Source organism: Diabrotica undecimpunctata, chromosome 4, assembly GCF_040954645.1.
Source record: "Diabrotica undecimpunctata isolate CICGRU chromosome 4, icDiaUnde3, whole genome shotgun sequence".
NCBI lineage: Eukaryota > Metazoa > Arthropoda > Insecta > Coleoptera > Chrysomelidae > Diabrotica > Diabrotica undecimpunctata.
This window is the reverse complement of record NC_092806.1, coordinates 58,965,181-58,984,320: the sequence shown is the minus strand read 5'-3', so window position 1 is coordinate 58,984,320 and position 19,140 is coordinate 58,965,181. Positions and strand designations below refer to the sequence as shown.

Sequence of the window (19,140 nt, the reverse complement as noted above, 5' to 3'; positions counted from 1 at the left end):
AACTGTTTCGGAAGAAATCAATTTAGCATCTTCCAAAATAAGATATTTTTCTTTGGTAAATCATGTTATCATTATTAAAATATATAATGTTATCATTATTATAAACAATACCAATATAATTTTATGTTTGAATATTACAAAAAATGTCATTTAAAATGTTGTGCAATATTGTGTGACCTTACTAAACTCATATTCGATGGCCAGCTAGCTCATCCGATCTAAATAAAGTTGACTTTATCATTATTTATTTTGATTTTGTGTTTTGTTCAGTAGGTATATACGTACAAATTTTGTGTACCTTCATTACCAGTTTTTTGTATCTTTTTAAACATCTGAAATATCGAACTCTGGAGTATAAGTTAATTAACCTGTACCCACGTGTAATAAAAGATAATTAAAACTTGTTTTATAAAGGATATCTATGTTAACAAAATAACAGTACCAAAAATCAATAAATTTAAATTAACTTCAAAATTTTATTTATGATTAAAATATTATAATAACATAATTTTATCATCTCTTTATAATTACTATAATTAAATTAGCCAAATTATATAAAAAAAACTTAAAATTAAAAGTCTTTCCTATACTACATTCAAATGCTGCGGGAATAAGCGTTCTTCACTACGTCATGCGCGAAAGCGAACCGATTTTGGAACATTATGTTATGAATTCTTGTTAAAGTTAAATGGGATTTTTATGCATTCTGTGATGAAATTATTTGATTAGCAAAATAATAATATTAAAAAAGGTTTAATAATTACAATAATCGTACACAAAAGAATATCTCCAAACTATTTATTAAAGATTATTTATTGACACATACAAAAAACTGACATTACGAACGTGCAGCTCTCCAATTACGTCACGACTTATGCGCAATATCTTATCTTCTTAATCATAGTATCATGTGTGCAAAGAATATAGCACAAACCATACATACTGTGGAATATAGGCGCTAAGCGTCTACAAGTCCATAATTTACAACAAAGACCATCTACTTTACAGACTACACTATAATATACAGCCTAGGTTTGGCGTGATTGGTTGGTGGGTGGGTCCCAATTTAAAAATTGGCGGGTTTCATGTTTTTTAAAATGACAATTGAGGTATTGTGACACAGTATATCGCTAAAAAATTTATTAGCAGAGTAGCAATCTACTGTGGTATTGGTACAAAGCCGATGATATTCACATTTTAGGATTAAGCTGGCTATTATAGTTTTATTAGAAATGTAATTATTTTTTCTTTTGAGATTATGTAGGTAAAATTAATTTCTGACTTGTGTTTTTTTATTTTGATATGCTAGTGATGCTTTTTTATTAGATATATAGATATTGTTTTAATTTTTTTTTGATTAGGTAATTTTTTTATTAAGATTTAGAGGTTCTTCTTATTATTTTTATTTCTAGAACATTCATTAACATTATTATTCTCGTTAGCTTTCTCTATGTGGGATCGGCTTCTCTAATTATTTTCCTGTAAACTTTTCTGTTCTCTTGCAGGGACTAAGTACCTCTCCGCTTTTTCTCTGAGATTATGGTTTTTCAAAAACATGCAATTTCTGTTCATCCCCTTTTTTACTGCCCTACATTCAGTACCATACATCATAGCTGGTCTAAAAGCAGTCCTATACAATTACCTTTTAGTTTTCTTCGTACCTTTTTTATCACACATCATTCAATTTGCCTCTTTCCTTTATCTTTAATTGAAGTATGATAAATAAAACGGTAATACCGATCCTAAAAGCCGAAAATTATCATCTTTTTTGAGTTCTTGTCTATTCAAGCCAACTACTCTATCTGGAATTGAAATATCATATTTAAAAGAATATTCTAAATATTTTGTTTGTATCCAACTTAATTTTAATCATTTTTCATTAAGGACTTGTCTCCGCTACTCTATAGCAAGCAGGTTCAGTTGTTATCTAATCCAGCACAAATGAGAATAAATATGGGCGAAACCCGGATGAAGCCCTATTTTCACACAAAATTGGCCAGTTTCACCTACAATTGTATAGTTCTAACACTATAATAGTTATTCTAACTATATATAGTAGTTCTAACACTATTATAGTTGTTACTTGCTCATACTCCACTCACACATTCAGCTGGCACTCCTTTCCTACTAAATCTCTGCCACAGTAGGTTTCTGATAACTTCATCATGTGCTTTCTCAAGATTAATAATACTATTCGCAAGTCTATCTCTTTCACTCTAAATTGTTAAATTAGCTGTTTTATAATAAAAATTGCTGATGTAGACCTGCCTCCTTGCATAAATCCAAATTGACATTTATCCATTTTCATTTTTTTAGAACACTGAATTATATTAGATTTCACCACAAATGTAGGATAATAAAAAGATATATATTGTGAATCGAGTACTATGAAAAATTGTCATTGTTAACAAAATGAAGCAGAGGTTTACTGGAAATAACTATTGCAAACCAAATAAAACACTAAACAGTTATGTTTAAAATGTCTTTATTCTTTATTAAAAATCTGCAAAATCAAAGGAGGGGGGGCCGTTATTGATGCAATGGCGAAGGAAAACCCCTCTAAACCTCGCCTAGGGCCCAGTACATCCCGATTTAAAAATGCAATTCTAATATAAAAGCATACAAATATAACATCATTACTTAACACAGCTTTAAAATTCAGGCCTAAACTAAGCATTTATACATATATTTTATGAAATTTTACTACATATATTACTAATTGTCGCTGGATTTGACCCTCGGGAATGAGGGAAGGTGGTCCAGTCGCACTATCCATAGCTATGTTGGACCGGAGCATATAGGGATCACAGTCCGTGGACATAAAGGTTATATATGAACCCTAGCTAGCGGGAAAAATACCTTTATTAAAATACAATAAAATGTTTATTACAAGTAAGAATCTGCAATAAAAGTTGATTAGTATTATAACTAAGAATCTGCAAAGAAAGGGGTTAGATATCTTAATACTAAGAATCTGAAAATAAAGTGTTAATTAGTCTTAGAACTAAGAATCTGTAAAAGAAGGTCGTTAGTTATGACATCTAAGACTAATTAATGCAAAAGGCAATTTGCAATAGGTAAATAAGCCTATAAAGTGAGCTACAAGAATGGTTCAAATTTAATTTTTAATCAGTTTCTTTTTTTATTGGAAGGAAAATATTCCTGCTTTTCCATTTTTCGCTTCTTTGTAATATCCTTAGGGGTTTCCTGAAATTCTTTCTTCACTTTGCGCTTTGTTCCTTGAATGTCCCTCACAATTTTGTCATGTAATCTTGCAAAACTTTCATCATCTAAGTCTTCCATGGTTTTTACTAAATTTACCAAGTTTTCTATTTGAAGACTTCGTTTGGTTTTTTCCTGGATGACATTTGTCTGTTCTACCTTCCCTCTGACAAACTCATTAATTTCCTCTTGATGCCTTGATTTGATAATTGAAGTTTCTGCCAAACACCTTGCAGCATCATCTAAAACAGAGTTAGTTCCCTCGCGCTCCTCGTGCATTCTTACCAAGTGCACATGCTTACACAAGATATTCCTCACCACATATTCAGCACACTCACACTGATAGCGATGAATACAAATTTTACATACTCTACAATACAATGTCTTACATTCATTTTCACATACTTGCCTTATATTTACATTATATAATTTATTAGGATCTCTAAATGACTTTACCTGAAATTGACCATATACCTTCTCATTTTTCTTAACCTCCACTTTGTTTTTCATCGTTTCTGCCATTTTGTGTGCTTTTGCTATAACCCTATCTTGATAATTGTTCGCATTTGGTCTTTCGATGTCTATAATCCTCTTCCACATTTTAATGTCAACTAGATCATCTATTGTGTCCAATAACTTTTCAATTGTTACCCCAGCACTTCTCCTAAGGTGGTTGGTCTTCAATAGGTTGTTGAAAGATTCTATCGCCATGTTTGTATTGATTCCTGAATTTTTTCTGTAACAATGAGCCCACATTTTGATTCTCTCTTCATTCTGAAAGTAATTCCTACAAAAAAAATAGACTTAAGGATGACTTAAAATGTATGATTTCATATACTTATTTACCGTGCCAGATAATTAAAAAAATCTATCTCATTTGCCTCTTGTAATTTGATTATATATCTATTGCATAACTCCATAAATCTATCTTCATCCGTTTCATTAATAATTCTTTTCATCTCAGTTTTCATCTGTTTCTTCAAAATTGGATCTTTTATTTTCTTCTTCCCTTGAATGTTCCAATTTTTCACAACGTGCCATGTACATAAAAGCCTCTTTGGTTGGTTGCCCATAATCTTCACCCATACATTATAATATTTTTTATCGTCATCACTCATAAAATGTTCTGCATAAATTCCAGTTTGCATTCTATTCTTGAGAGCACCTAAAAGTTTTTAAAAATTATTTTTACTTACCAGTCATAAATTGTCACTACTCATATAATACATACCTAAAAAAACTTCTTGAACTACTTGGTCCAATCGGTTTGACAGTAAGAATGCAACTGGAAATCCTGTATTCCTGTCATCTTTAATAAGCACCACTGTTAAATCCATTCCCCTCTTGTTCGTGCCATGTGTACCATCCATACAAATTATGCTATGGAATTCTCTTAATTTATCTTCCATAACAGAGTTCATGAATCCTAATGCAAAATCTTCTTTTTTAAGTACATCATGTTGTTCTCCTAATAAAAATAAAAAATTTATAGTTTAGAGATAATTAAAGATAATAAATTAATGGTAAGAGACTGAAATTTTATTGTATTTTTTAACAGGTAATCATTAGTCCTATTTTTTTTTTGTGTTGACTTCTTATTTAACATATCATATTTATCAAAAACTGGAAGAGCAAAGTGTGAAATAGATCAGAATGGAGAAGTATTCTTTAACAGACTAAGACCCAAAAATGGTTGTCTAGTAAAATTAAAAAGTAGTAAGTTTGCCCAATAAATCAGCACCTCCATTACAAAATTAGTTTTAATGTAAAAAACCAATGACTACAATCTTACGAGATATATTATTTAAAAATGTATATTGTTGATTCTGCTAAGAGTAAGGTTTGTTACATGAGTCAAGTGATAACAATTCACACAAGTCAAATTGGAATAGGATTAATTATAATTGTAGTAGGCATAAAAAAATGATAGGTCTTTACCTTCCTTCTTGAATAAGAAAGCATAATTCTTGTTGTTAGCATTCCATTCCTGAACCTTTAAAGCCGTTGCTACCATATCATTTTGATCTCGTTTCTTATATGTATTATACTTCCTGGACAAATTTGAGAGGTCTTTACTTGTTAATAGGGCAAGTCTTTCTAGTTTTGGTGTTTCCAATTTTCTTGAATCTTCTAAAATTCTGCTGGATGGCACCCCAGATATTAACTTCTCTACAATCATTTTTTCTTCTGCTTTTGCCAGATGCATGGTTCTTAATTCCTCTTTATGTCCAGCATGTGTTTTCCAATAACTGACTGAAACTTGTCCTTGATCTCTCAGTTTGCAAATCAGCCTGGAGGGACACACTCCTTTAATTTTAATTGATCCACCAGATTTCTCTGTTCTAATTTTATAGTTGGGCTTATATCCTAAATATAGATTAGTATAAGTTTTAAATATTACAAGTAACAAAGTATTGTACCTACCTTTAGTGTTACTTCTGTTACACTCATAGTATAATGTCTTCTGTTCATTTCTATTAACAATTCTATTCATTGTATAACTTGTCTCAAATTTCTGCATGTCTTTCCATGTCTCATATTCTTGTAAACTAGAAAATTCAAAAGTTATTAATTCAATACTGACCTGGTGGTTCCCTTTAAGATGTTTTCGTAAGCTCTCATGGCTTTTGAAATTAGTTTCTTGTTCACATAAGGGACAAATAATGTGATTAATTTTCTTAATCGACAATTCTATGTTATGTATTCCTTTGATATGACGATTTCGTAATTCCACATTTTTAAATATTTTGCTGCAAAGATGGCAGGCTCCTGAGTTAATTTCACAGCTTGTTGAAGTGGATGGATAGACAGAATCCATAATTGCTTGCTAAAACAAAGTCTTAGGTAATTAAATATGGTGTTCTAACGAACAGATTTTTAAAACAATTTAACAGATTTTTAAAAATAAATGAGAAAAATTTAAATTGAAATGTTCTGTGTGGTTGCTTATTGGCAAATTGGTATAAAACCGCCTAATCACAGATGTTTAAGCGCCAAACAGAGAGATACATAACCTGAAAAATTCAAAATCCGATGAAGATGCTGACCAATCCACAGCTCTTATGCTGTGACCAATCACGCCAAACTTAGGCTGTATATTATAGTGTAGTCTCTACTTTACAAACCGTTCACGTCATTATCTACGTCAGAGATCGTAGTTGACATAGTTGCCAAAGTATAAAAAATTCCTGAATCCATTTTAAATCAAATAGGTCACATAATTATTGCAAAAGTGTACAACAGTATACAACAAAATAAATTAATATTTAATGTAAATAAATAGAAACAAAACAAGAGTTGAAAAATAATCTTGTTAAAAACAATTTGAGCCGCTTGTTTAAAAAACAACATAGTTTAATTAATAGTAAATAATAAAAACAAAACTAAAGTGTCAACACCGCAACTGTCAAATAAGTGTTACCAATTTATGCCAAAATTTCACCTTCGTTCGATTATAGTTACAGTGTGTTCCGAACAAATGTTCTTCATAAAAATGATGTATTTATACAAATTAAATGAAATATATTATTGTGTATTTCTTTAAGTTAACATTAATAGAAATCTTTAAATATTATATATACATAAAGTGATTCTAAAAAGAATACACGTACCGCCTAAATATTTCTTGTTGGTATCATGTGACGTCACGGGCTATGACGCCGATGAATGCAACGGTTTATAAATTAGATGGACTTGTATATTCTTTGCCTTGTGTATTCATTGTACCATGGGTTATGTTCATTGTTCATTGTAATGGTACGAGTACATACAAGAATTTAACCGTAGTAGAGAACCCAGGTAGGGCTATTCTAAGGTTTCCTGCTAAAATTTAATTATACAGTAATTTTGCTTTTTGCGTGTAAACATAAAACCAAAGAATATGGTATCTGTCAATTAAATTCACAGAACAAATGTTTGACGTTTGACTGTGTTGTCATGTCTTTATAATGTATATGTTGTAGGCTTCAATTACAAATAGAGAAGCTTTCAAAAATACATTTTTATTATATTATTATATGAATTATGCAATTTTTTTATTTTTTTATATACAACACTAACGAATAAATACTCGTTTCTTCTCATATTAATTGCAGTTCATTATTACAACATTTTTTTGGCATTTGCCTTTGATAATAAGCTGATAGATTTGGCAATCCTCAAACCACCAGTTGCCAGATTGTTACAGATGGTCACCAGATGTTTGTGGAAAGTACCTGAATACTATTCTTATTATTTTTTGAAAGAATTTCTTTTTTACTTTAGTTTGTTAACGTTCTATTGGATTTTTATTAATTATAAATCACATGCTCTTTCCCGAGTTATTAAAAATCATGGCAACACAGTTAAACGCCAAAATTTCGTTCTATAAACTTTGATTGACAGCTCAATTATAGCTATCTTCAATGGGACCAAATGTGAAAATCGTCCGGTATGTGTCTATATTCTTTGATAAAACAAATAAAACTTACTTAAAATCAAATTTAATAATATGAAAATAAAACAGGAAGTTAGTGAGAAAACCTGTAAAATGGAAATAGATAATGATACCTGTGATGATCCTTTGGATGCCTTCAAAATTGAAATTAAGGAAGAACCCAAGACAGAAACTGCATACGACGCATTTATAGGCTTAAATGAGTTTCCCGTAAACACTCAAGTGGAACAAGATGAATATAAATTTACAGTATTTGAAGAAAAACAAACAACAACTGAAAAAAGTAAGTAAATAAAACTTATTAATGCAATAAACTGATAACAAACTAATTGTATGTTGAGGAAATTTATTATCAACTTAAGGCGCATTCTTCTGAGCAAAGTTTAGTTGATCAACAAAAGTTGAATAAAAAGTGTAGTGAGATAGTGAGAACCTGTTGTTCAATAGAGTTGATCAAGAAAAGTTTGGCCCATCAAACTTTTCTCGTTCAAGTGGTGAATCATCTCGAATTGTTTATAAGTTCAAGCTTGTCTTGAAATGTGTGAACTAGGCTGTCAACTTTTGTTGACTAATTGACTGTGTTTAGTAAGTACATTTTTTGAAAGTGACTGGGGTGCAAGAGCCTTTGTTTGGTTTGGTTAGGTTAAATAATTAGGTGTTAAAAACATAGGTGTCATATCATTATAGACATAATATAATACAAGATAGACTAATCATTACCAGCCTGTTCCCCAGTGTGGCAGTTCCTGCACCTCTTTCTAATTTGCCACATTTGCCAGGTTTATTGGCCATATTGACCTAAATGACCAATGAGAAGGTCACATGGTCCATAAACCTGGCCCATTAGACAGAGATGCAGTGCTTTGTCTTTAGAAGGGGCTGGTATTACAAGGATCAGTCTATTTTTTATGAAAGTTATTATCTATAAAAAATAGTTCAAATAATGACCCTCAAGTGGTCTGTATTATGTATTATGATGAAATTTTTGGAGCTGTATCAGATATATGATTGTCTGTGGGACCACCTTACCAATAAGTATAGAAATAGAGATGCATAAAGTGGGTGATCGACGAGCGAGCCATAATACCGCGGTTTTAAGAACGACGGTTTTACTCGCGGTTCGTTGGTGCTGATAGACTAGCGAGCAAAACAGTCATTGTCAACTGTCCACAGCTAACATGTCGTGTTCAACTGAAAGTGAAGTTTTATGTTACCTCGCTATAGCATACTACGAAATTACAAAAAAAAAGCGGAGATGACCTAGACGTTGGGTATTTAAAAGTTTAACATATGCGGTAAGTCGAGTTGTTTTGTTTTTGTATTCTGGCGATGTACATTTCCGTAAACAAACACAGTCTCGTAAACAATATATAAATTCTAATAAAAAGTCGTGGCTGAGAGTTCGCATATCCATGATTAAAAACTGATCTTTTCACTTCAACGGTCTTTGAAAACTGCCGGTTTTGCTCGCCAGTAGTGATACACGCGCGGTTTTAAATGACGAGCCAAGTAAAAAATAAAACAAACTGACGAGCCGCGAGCCAGGCTCGTAGGTATATAAAACCGCGGTATTGCAATGATACACTGACAAGCTTTACCGATGAGCCACAAAACCGCAGTTTTACTCGCCTGTCGATCATGGCCTTTAGAAGATGCTTTTGGCTGTATTGTCAAGGAAATAGAAATTTCTACTGTTATGATTGCTGACATAAAAAACAAAATCAAAATTAGAAGGATGTATAAAAAAGAACATTCATTGATTTGCAAATCAATCCATAGTGGAATGTGAAGAGATGAATTGTACATGCCAAAGTTTTTTTGGTATAAAAGAGCAGATATGTTTTTAAAATATAACTTTACAAATACAAGGAATACCTTATCAAATTTAGTAAGTATACTTTTATTTATTGGTTAAATATTTTGCCATGAACTTTTAAGTATTATTCACATCATCTTGTATCATATTCAGTTGCCAGGGCACAGCTCCATATCTGGAAAAATATTTAACATTACAACAGTAGATGCTAATGTTGTATAGTTGCGATTTCCTAAATTAACATACAAATAATCTTCAGTGTCAATAGAGCTGCTGGTGTACATTTTTAACTAATTACGTAATGCTAAAGCTGCTTTAATGATTCTGTCTACCTTGTTAATTCCAACTGGGTATAGGTCGTTCAAGCACTCTAAATCTAGAAACCAAAATTCCAAATGCATTTTCAACAATGAGACAAGCTCTTGTTACTCTACTCTACTCTACTCTACTCATCTTTTACTACTGGCAATGGTGATACCCAGAAAGAAGCGATAAGAGTAGAAAGCACAAAAACTACCAATCCGTCTTCTACAAAGCAATGAAAGACAACAAATGTCTTTCATGCTCCTCAGAATCGCAAACGGAAAATAGCAGAAAATGAAAATATTTCAAATATAAGTGCAGCAATTAATAATTTTTCATTTTCATTTTTTTTTTCATTTTCAAATGAATCATGCAACACAAGTAAGCAGAGAAGATTTGCAGGAGTCTTAGTCTTAGACTTAGAATAGACTAACTTTTATATTACCTACTTTTTGTTACAAAGTTTTCATACTTACTTTAATAAACTCTTGTAACATGATATATTGCTGTACACACTTCTCCCATAAAATTTGGTATTTTTAGGTACTCAGTATATGGAGTGTTGCAAATGAATCTTCTGTAGAAAAAGATTTTAAAGAAACTTGTAGCTTTAATCTTGGTGAGATTGCTTGTCGCATCACTGTATCTTGTATCTTTTATGACAATGTGCACTTTTAACAGCAGGTCCTCAAATTTTTCTTTTGACATTCTTAAGTGATTTCAATACCCCCTTTACCCTCTAATGCTAGCTCCTTTAATAATGTTTCTGATGCTCCCACTTAATTTCTTTTAAGAATCCACTGCTTCACACAAAAACGATGGTTATTACGACTTTTGTTCATCTTATTAACAAATTCTCCTCAGTTCTTCTTGTAACAAGACAGCAACATTTTGTACACATTCACGCACAACCGCCAGTCGATGCCATTTTACATTGAACTGCTGATTTAGTTTCAATTGAATAATGTGAACAAAAATGAATGCAAGTTATATTCAAGTTTTGTTGATCAACTAACTTGACTCATGAGAACACACCTTTAGAGAATACATATTATACAAGTACTTGTAGGTAGTAGATTTTAAATGTTAATTAATATAATATAATATATAAAATTAATTATACTACATCATATACGAGTATAAATATTAAAAAATTCTAGAAAAACATTTTGAAGTTATACTTCTATACGCGCGCTCCACGTTGGAAATTTGTATGGGAGTGAATCTGTGAAATCATTACATATGTAAGATAATGAGTAAGAGAGAGACAGAAGATATATTTTCTCTCTCTTCCTCTCTCGAATATAAAAATGTTCCTTTTGTATATATAATTTAATATTATATATATATATATATATATATATATATATATATATATATATATATACATATAATATTATACATAATAAAATATTTATTAATATTATTTATGTGATATGTTTTGTATTATTTATTAAATGTTCATAATTATATTAGTCTTTTGTATTTCAAAATAATAATCTCAATAAATCACTGTATGATCCAGAACTGTCAATTTTGAAATACGTTTGTGTCATGTCCTCGGTAGTATAGTAGTCAGTATCCCCGCCTGTCATTCGGGAGACCTGGGTTTGATTCACAGTCGGGGAGGACTTTTTTATTAATATTATTACATTATTGTCATTTTTAAATACTTATGGATATTGCATTTTCGTTTGTATTGTATTATTATATGGAATTATGTTGCACTGTATTGTAGTGTATTTTATTGTCATTTTTAAATACTTATGAATATTGAAGTTTAATTTGTAATGTATTATTATATTAATAACAAAATAAACAATGAATTTTACTGCAGAGTATGTGTAAAAAAGTTTTTGCATTCAACTCCTTTCATACATATATGAAAATAAAAATATACATTTTCATCAAAATATTGATTCAATCCTTCATTGTTAGTAAGTTGTTATTAATTCTGTTTCTCTTTCTGCTATGTCTTACCTATATAATTACATATGTAATGATTGTGCAGATTGACTCCCAAATAAATTTGTAACAGCGAATGCGTGTATAGAAGTGTAACTTCCACCGGCAGTCCCACTGGACTGCCACATCCGTTTTTTTTATTAATTTGCTGTACCTAATAACAGTAATTCCAGAGAACAAAAATTTTGCAATTCATAAAAGGAAAAGAACTCCAATTAAGCCCAAAACTTACAAAAAAGGGAGATAATAAGCTAATAGCTTATTATGCATTACTACTATAACAGCTTTATTTATGAGACAATTTCAAACTTCTTTTGAAAGGCATGCATTATGTATTATGCCAATACTTGTACTACTGCTGTCTTTTCTCCTGCTTTAACTGCCTCAATAATGATTTAATTATCACCATCTACTTTATCGTTTTTTATTTGATTTAATGATTTTTAGACTTCTTTTGTTACTTCTGGAGTGTCCTCTGAACCCACTTATGCTGTCTTTCTTATCCTTTTTTTATATAGTTACGTGTAAAATTCTTCAACTATCTTAATTATCTTCCCTTTATATGTTATTTGCCCATTTCGATCTGCTAGCTTAACAATATTGTTTTTACTTAGAACTTGACTTCTCTTCAGCACCTATAAACTTCTATTTTCCTTGACAACCGTTGTAAGCTGTTTGGTGTCATATTGCACTTCTTTTGTCATCCCTTACTGCTTTATTAATATCTTTATTAAGCTGTCGTAGTACGTTCTTGACAGATTTTATTTTTATCCTGCCTGCGATTTTTATTGCTCGTCTCCTCTGCTTTCCTGATAGCTTTGATTAAGTTATCATTTATCGTTTCGACATTGATAACATCTGTGTTTGTTGTTGTGTAACTTTGACTGTAATTGTACTTTATTATATTATATTCCTTTGTTTTTCTGATCCAATAGAATGTTAATAGTTGGTTTGTATTTTAGGTTGTTTCCAGGAGGAGAACAAAATGAAAATTATGCAAACGTTACATTCGTCTCATAAAGGTCAACACATTGAAGGAAAAATATTAAATAAAAATATGAAAGTTCGGACTGGACACACTTATAAATGTGAAATTTGTTTCGAAAAGTTTTCTCAAAAAAGACATTGGAAAACACATTTGAAAACGCACACTGGAGAAAGACTTCACAAATGTGAAATTTGTTTAAAGCAGTTTAACCACGCAAGTTATTTGAAAACACATTTGAGAGTGCACACTGGAGAAAAACCCTATAAGTGTGAAATTTGTTTTAAGCAGTTTAGTGTAACATGCAGTTTAAAAAGACATTTGAGAGTACATACTGGAGAAAAACCGCACAAGTGTGAAATTTGTTTAAAACAGTTTATTACTATAGATAATGTGAAAAGACATTTGAAAACGCACACTGGAGAAAAACTTCACAAATGTGAAATGTGTTTTAAACAATTTAGTGAAGCATGTAATTTGAAAACACATTTGAACATGCACACTGGAGAAAAACCGTACAAATGTAAAATTTGTTCAAAGCAGTTTATTACTACAAGTAATTTGAAAATACATTTGAGAATGCACACTCGAGAAAAACCTTACAAGTGTGAAATTTGTTTTAAGCAATTTATTCACGCAGGTTCTTTAAAACATCATTTGAGAATGCACACTGGAGAAAAACCGTACAAGTGTGAAACTTGTTTAAAGCAGTTTATTAGTACGAGTGATTTAAAACAACATTTGAGAGTGCACACTGGAGAAAAACCATACAAGTGTGAAACTTGTTTAAAGCAGTTTATTACTAAAAGTAAGTTGCAAAGACATTTGAGAGTGCACACTGGAGAAAAGCCCTACAAGTGTGAAATTTGTTTAAAGCAGTTTACTAGAACAACTCATTTAAAAGTACATTTGAGAAGACACACTGAAAAAAAATCGTAACAAGTGTGAAATTAAGAGATGTTTAAACTAACATGGGACTGAACCCCAAAAAATTTATTCAGGAGGTACAAACAAGATAGTACTCAACGTTTTTCATGATTCAGAAAATTTTCGAGTTGAAACATGCTGTCAAAATAACAATTGACTTAATAAACAAAGATATTCCAGTACTCAGTGAAGATGGACAAATCGACAATGGCTCCTCAGAGAAACGGTCGTGTTTACGATTCGGTAGTTAAGTGCTGTAAAAAGTGCCTAAAAGTTGCACAAAGAGGTCTGTTATGTGCAAAATGTGGAACCTTATCTCATAGTGGCTGCCTGAAGCAATTAAAATGTATTAAATATATCGACGATGAAACAGTTATATGCTGTGAAGAAAGTGTTAGGTTAAGTGATACATCAAACGAAATCTTGCATAAAGGGGCTGACGATGAGGATCGGAGGATAACTGAAATCAGGTGCTTAAAGAAAATTATTAATCATAATGATATTATAATATCAAATCAACAAATAACGATAAATTTACTGAAAGATCAAATAGATTTATTTATATATATGCAATTAACCGACCAGTCGCCATCTACTCAACAAAATATGAATTTAATAAACCATTCTAACAGAAACCTCAATTTTAAACGACCGATACAGTCTAGCAAGCAGTAAAGAATACCCAAAAAACAAAAAAACTACACCCGCAAAAAATATTGCTGTTAATGAAAGGCTAGCTGTTGATAAAGAAAGGAGTTCCCCAACAAAAACTGTGTTTAAAAATGTTACCAATAAAAATAAAAAAGTTGTTTCCTTAATCGAAAATAATAAACAATTATCAGCTGATATTTTAAGAATACAAACGGAAGCAAAATGTTCAGATATTATTAATTTAACAAACGATAATTTGATAAATATTGAGAATACAAATTCGGTTACAAATAATAGTGAGCAAGAATGGAAAATGGTTAGACACAAAAAAAGGAATGGGCGTTTTATTATAGGTAATAATTAGAACTCAGAAATCAGTGGTGTCCCAAAATTTAGCCATCTCCATGTTACTAGAATAGACCAACATACAACGGCAGAAAATCTTAAGAAGATGTTAGAAAAACACTTTCCAGAAGTAATATGTACGTCGTTAACGGCTAAGCATCCCAACATATATTCATCTTTTAAAGTTTCAATTTTTGAACAAAATTTCGGTAAAGCGATGGACCCAAAACTATGGCCAGTAGGCTCCTATGTAAGTAGGTTTTTTATGAAGCGCCCAACACATACGCAAATAAAGTGAAGTATGAACCAATGACTTTTAAACAGGAAAAAGGAAGGGATGAGTACGATCTCCTACTGTCAAATATTCAGGGACTAAATCAATTTAAAATGGATTGTTTATTTGCTGATTATAAGGAGTCTGACTTGAAATTTCTTTGTATGACTGAGACGTGGTCAGCAGATGGCCAGGTGATTCATTATAGTTTTCCAAATTTTAATATTGTAAATTATTTTAGTAGATCCCAATATAAATGTGGTGACGTTGCAATTTGGGCAAGGAATGATTTGAAGGTTAGTTCCATTTTACTTGATCAGTACTGTGTTGAAAAAGACATTGAAGTATGTATCTAAAGTGGCATTATAATTCAAATTATACACAATTTTAGTTTGCTACAGATCTCCTAAAGGTAAATTTGATCTATTTTATGAAAAACTTAATCTTATTTTAAATTCAAATTTTAAACCAAATCAATTCATATTTTTAACAGGCGATTTTAATGTAAATTCCATGACACTAAATAATTCACACAGATTTTCCGGTCTTCTAGCATCTTAGGTTTGTCACCCAGGAATTTTACACCTACAAGGTTGACTTCCACATGCGGAAATATTTTGGATCAGGTATTGTATGTACAAATTGTGATGATTGTATAGGTACTGTAAATGTAAATACTGAATCGGATCACGATATATTCCTTTTAAGGTTGAATTTTATTAATCTAACTATGACATCAGTTCGAAATACTTTCAGAGTAACACATGAAGGCGCTATAGACATTCAATAGGCAATAGACTATAGGCATTCAACAATCTCTTGAGTAAAGAAACATGGCAAGATGTTTATCATGCAACTGATGTTGAGAGTAAATATAATGCCTTTCATGATAAATTACAGTTCTATTTCAATATTAGTTGTCCTATTAGAAAAACCAAACATTACCAAAACCAAATAAAAAAAACATGGTCACACAAGAAGTAAAATCTTCTTCAGAAAGTCTGAAGGATTTGTATATTTTGAGTAAGGCATACCCTGAGCTAAAAACTCTATACAGACAAAAAAATATCAGCACAAAGTTCTTGTTGAGACCACAAAGGGTCAGTTTTATTTTAACAAAATCTCTGAATCCTCTAACAAAAACAAAACCACATGGGCTGTTATAAATGAACTTAATGGAAAACAAAAAAATCACAAAAATATCTGTCTAAAAATAGATGATACTAGGATTACAAATTCAGATATAATATCGTAACAAATTTAATGATTACTTTATAGATGCACCAATAATAGTAAAATAAAAAGTAAAATAATTAAACCAGATATAAATTTTCAGCATTCCAACGATTTTGTTCAAAATAGTTTGTTCCTATCTTATGTAACAGAGGAAGATATCTTAGACATAATAAAATATAAAATTAAAAACAAACCATGCATCGTGTGGTTTTGATGAAATATCAGGTGTAGTAATTAAGAAAATTGCGTCTCAGATTTTGACACCACTTGGTCACATTATAAATGCTTCTTTTAATGCTGGTGTTTTTCCCAGTTTGCTTAAAACTTCTATCATTTCACCGGTATTAAAACAAGGTGATCCTGAATTAATGTCAAATTTTCGACCATTGCCTGTTCCATCTGTAATATCTAAGATTATTGAATATGCAATGGTAAAACAACTTTTATTATTTTTAGATATCAACCAAATTATCACAAAGCATCAACATGGATGTCGAAATAAATTTTCTACTTCCACAGCCATTAACAGTTTCTATGAGGAAGTCTTAATCTCTATTGAAAACAGTGAAAATCCAACTGCCATTTTTCGTGACCTCAGTCGTGCTTTTGTGTGCAACACGATGAACTCCTCGATAGATTGTACAGATATGGTGTTAGGGGAGTTACCCATAGTTGGTTTGGTTCCTATCTGAAAGACCGGCACCAAATAGTTAGAGTGAAAAATAACTTCAAGATTTCAATGTCTGATCCGATTGTTAATAAGAATGGGGTACCACAAGGCTCCATATTGGGCCCGATATTATTTATTTTGTATATTAATAAACTACCATATGTAATGTCTGATGCATTTGTATCAGTTTATGCTGATGACTCAACAATGCTATATCGCGATAAAGACATAAATTTTTTACAAGATAAAATAACAAACTCACTGAAGACCTTCTCTGATTGGTCCAGTAATCAGTCGCTCCTGTTCAATGTTCACAAAACTAAATTTTTATCATTTACATCTCGTTCAAATTCTACTAAACCTGATTTAAGTATTTCCATCAATAGTGAGGATATTTTGAGTTGTAGTGATGTGAAGTTTTTAGGAGTGACTTTCAACTCTCATTTATCTTTTAAGACTCATTGTTGGAATGTATGTAAAAAACTCAATTCTAAATGTTATCAATTGAGAAATTTGGGTAGAATACTTAGTCTGCAACACCTTCGTCTTTTTTATTTTGCTGAGGTACAATCGACAATGAGTTACGGTATAACTGTCTGGGGTGGCTCTTCTAGTATAAAGGACGTTTTTAAGGCCCAAAAGCGTATTGTCAGATGTATTGCAGGAGTTCCGTATGGTTGGTCTTGTAAAAACCTATTTAGAGATTTAAATATATTAACAGTGTATGGAATTTACATTTTGGAATTATTGATACTAATTCATAAAAATAAAAGAACTTTTTTATGTAACAGTGATATTCATTCACACAACACAAGAAATAAGAGACAGTTTGTAGTACCCTATCGACATTTAGAAATAAGTAGGAAGTCATCTACTGTCTCTGGTTTTCTAATGTATAATCAACTTCCTCAAAAATTTAAAAACATTCATTCAACTACAGCTTTAAAAACCAAGTCAAAGAGTACCTAGTGACCATGTGTCCTTATACATTAGGTGAATATTACCAGAGTGTATCTGTGAATGCCCAAGCTGCAACATAACCAAATTTAATATTATTTTAATTATACATATTATGATGTCCATACTGTACGTTTTATATGTATTTTAATGTTTTAAATATTTTTAGTGTATTGTTTTCATTTTTTTGTAATGATTTATATTTATAATTTTAGTTTTGACTTGCTGTAAACCTTGTAACTTACAGTCAAATAAACTATCTATCTATCTATGAGTGGAAGATTTGATTTGAACCTGTCATGATTCTAGAAACATTCGAAGAAGTCATCAGAAATATGAGTGAAGAAAATTTTCTTACTGCTAGCCAGGTAATTGAACCTATTACTGCAAAGTAACTGTAGTTTCCATGGCTAGACGAACTCTAAAACTTTCAGTCTTAGAAGCAGAATCAGTATCAGATGTTCAAAAAACTTGTTTTATGTAAGGTCGTAGGCCACTTTTGTAATATATAATATGCTAGCCGCTTGGTCAACGATCTCTGACTTTTTAGAAAATTCAAGCGTCTGCAGGTATTTTTCCAGACCACTGCCCGCTAAATCTTGTTTGTCAATCTGGCCTTCTTCAAGAATGCTATAGGCTGACGTAATGTAAACAAGCAGGTAGATGATTCCATTCTAGTACATTTAAGGGAACCCCAGCTAAAGGAACATTAATATAAATATAAACGATTTAGATTTTTCGGTCAGTGGGGAAATAAATTGTATCGTAAAGTTTTGAAATATGACGTGCATATTGTAGTCGGAAATAAAAACTTATAAATATTAAAATATATAAATTAATTAGGTGTAGATAATTAGAATAGTGTTAGTGTAAGACTATAAATAAATAAAATAATGTAATAATAAATTAAAAGACTGCCAACAGAAACATTACAATATAAATATATAATGAAAAATAATGATAAATAAATGTATAAATTATCGGAAATTGGTTAATTTGAAAATAAATATTTTTTTCAAATTTTATTTAGAATAATAGGAATAATAACAGTAATGTTACTAAGTTAAGAATATTAAGCGTACAGGAAGGAGCATTTGTTTTCAGAGTTGAATTTTTTGTTAAAACTGATAGAACAGTCAAACAAAATGGACGTTTTTATCCTTGTCAAATAAATGTCAAAAGTTAAACTTTCTATACTTTAGACGACACCGTCACTGAACACAAGTTGTGGTAGATATATATATATATATATATATATATATATATATATATATATATATGTATATATATGTATATATATATAAATAGGTATATATAAATATATATATATATATATATATGTATATATATGTAT

At 30.7% G+C, this 19,140-nt stretch overlaps 2 protein-coding genes and 1 long non-coding RNA gene across 4 annotated transcripts; 2 read left to right on the top strand and 1 right to left on the bottom strand.

Moving 5' to 3' along the window:
• Window positions 1–2,521: 2,521 nt before the first annotated feature.
• On the bottom strand, window positions 2,522–6,300 carry LOC140439560 (uncharacterized). 2 transcript variants are annotated; one of them, XM_072529542.1, is made up of 5 exons: window positions 5,647–6,300; window positions 5,161–5,589; window positions 4,454–4,690; window positions 4,069–4,387; window positions 2,522–4,009 (listed from the first exon to the last, which is right to left on the bottom strand). In XM_072529542.1, exons 1-5 carry the CDS (start codon window positions 6,038–6,040, stop codon window positions 3,130–3,132), a joined length of 2,259 nt encoding a protein of 752 aa, XP_072385643.1. In that variant the 5' UTR covers window positions 6,041–6,300; the 3' UTR covers window positions 2,522–3,129. The 2 variants fall into 2 exon arrangements, with proteins under 2 accessions (XP_072385643.1, XP_072385644.1); XM_072529543.1 differs by having other exon boundaries at window positions 4,454–4,648.
• Window positions 6,301–7,607: 1,307 nt separating this feature from the next.
• Window positions 7,608–14,425, top strand: LOC140439558 (uncharacterized). The gene is made up of 2 exons (XM_072529541.1): window positions 7,608–7,940; window positions 12,704–14,425. The coding sequence occupies exons 1-2, from the start codon at window positions 7,712–7,714 to the stop codon at window positions 13,663–13,665; spliced, it is 1,191 nt and encodes a 396-aa protein (XP_072385642.1). The 5' UTR covers window positions 7,608–7,711; the 3' UTR covers window positions 13,666–14,425.
• A 57-nt stretch (window positions 14,426–14,482) lies between these two features.
• On the top strand, window positions 14,483–18,057 carry LOC140439559 (uncharacterized). Its single transcript, XR_011950652.1, has 2 exons — window positions 14,483–15,219; window positions 18,002–18,057. It is a non-coding gene; the product is annotated as an uncharacterized lncRNA (long non-coding RNA).
• Window positions 18,058–19,140: the final 1,083 nt, after the last annotated feature.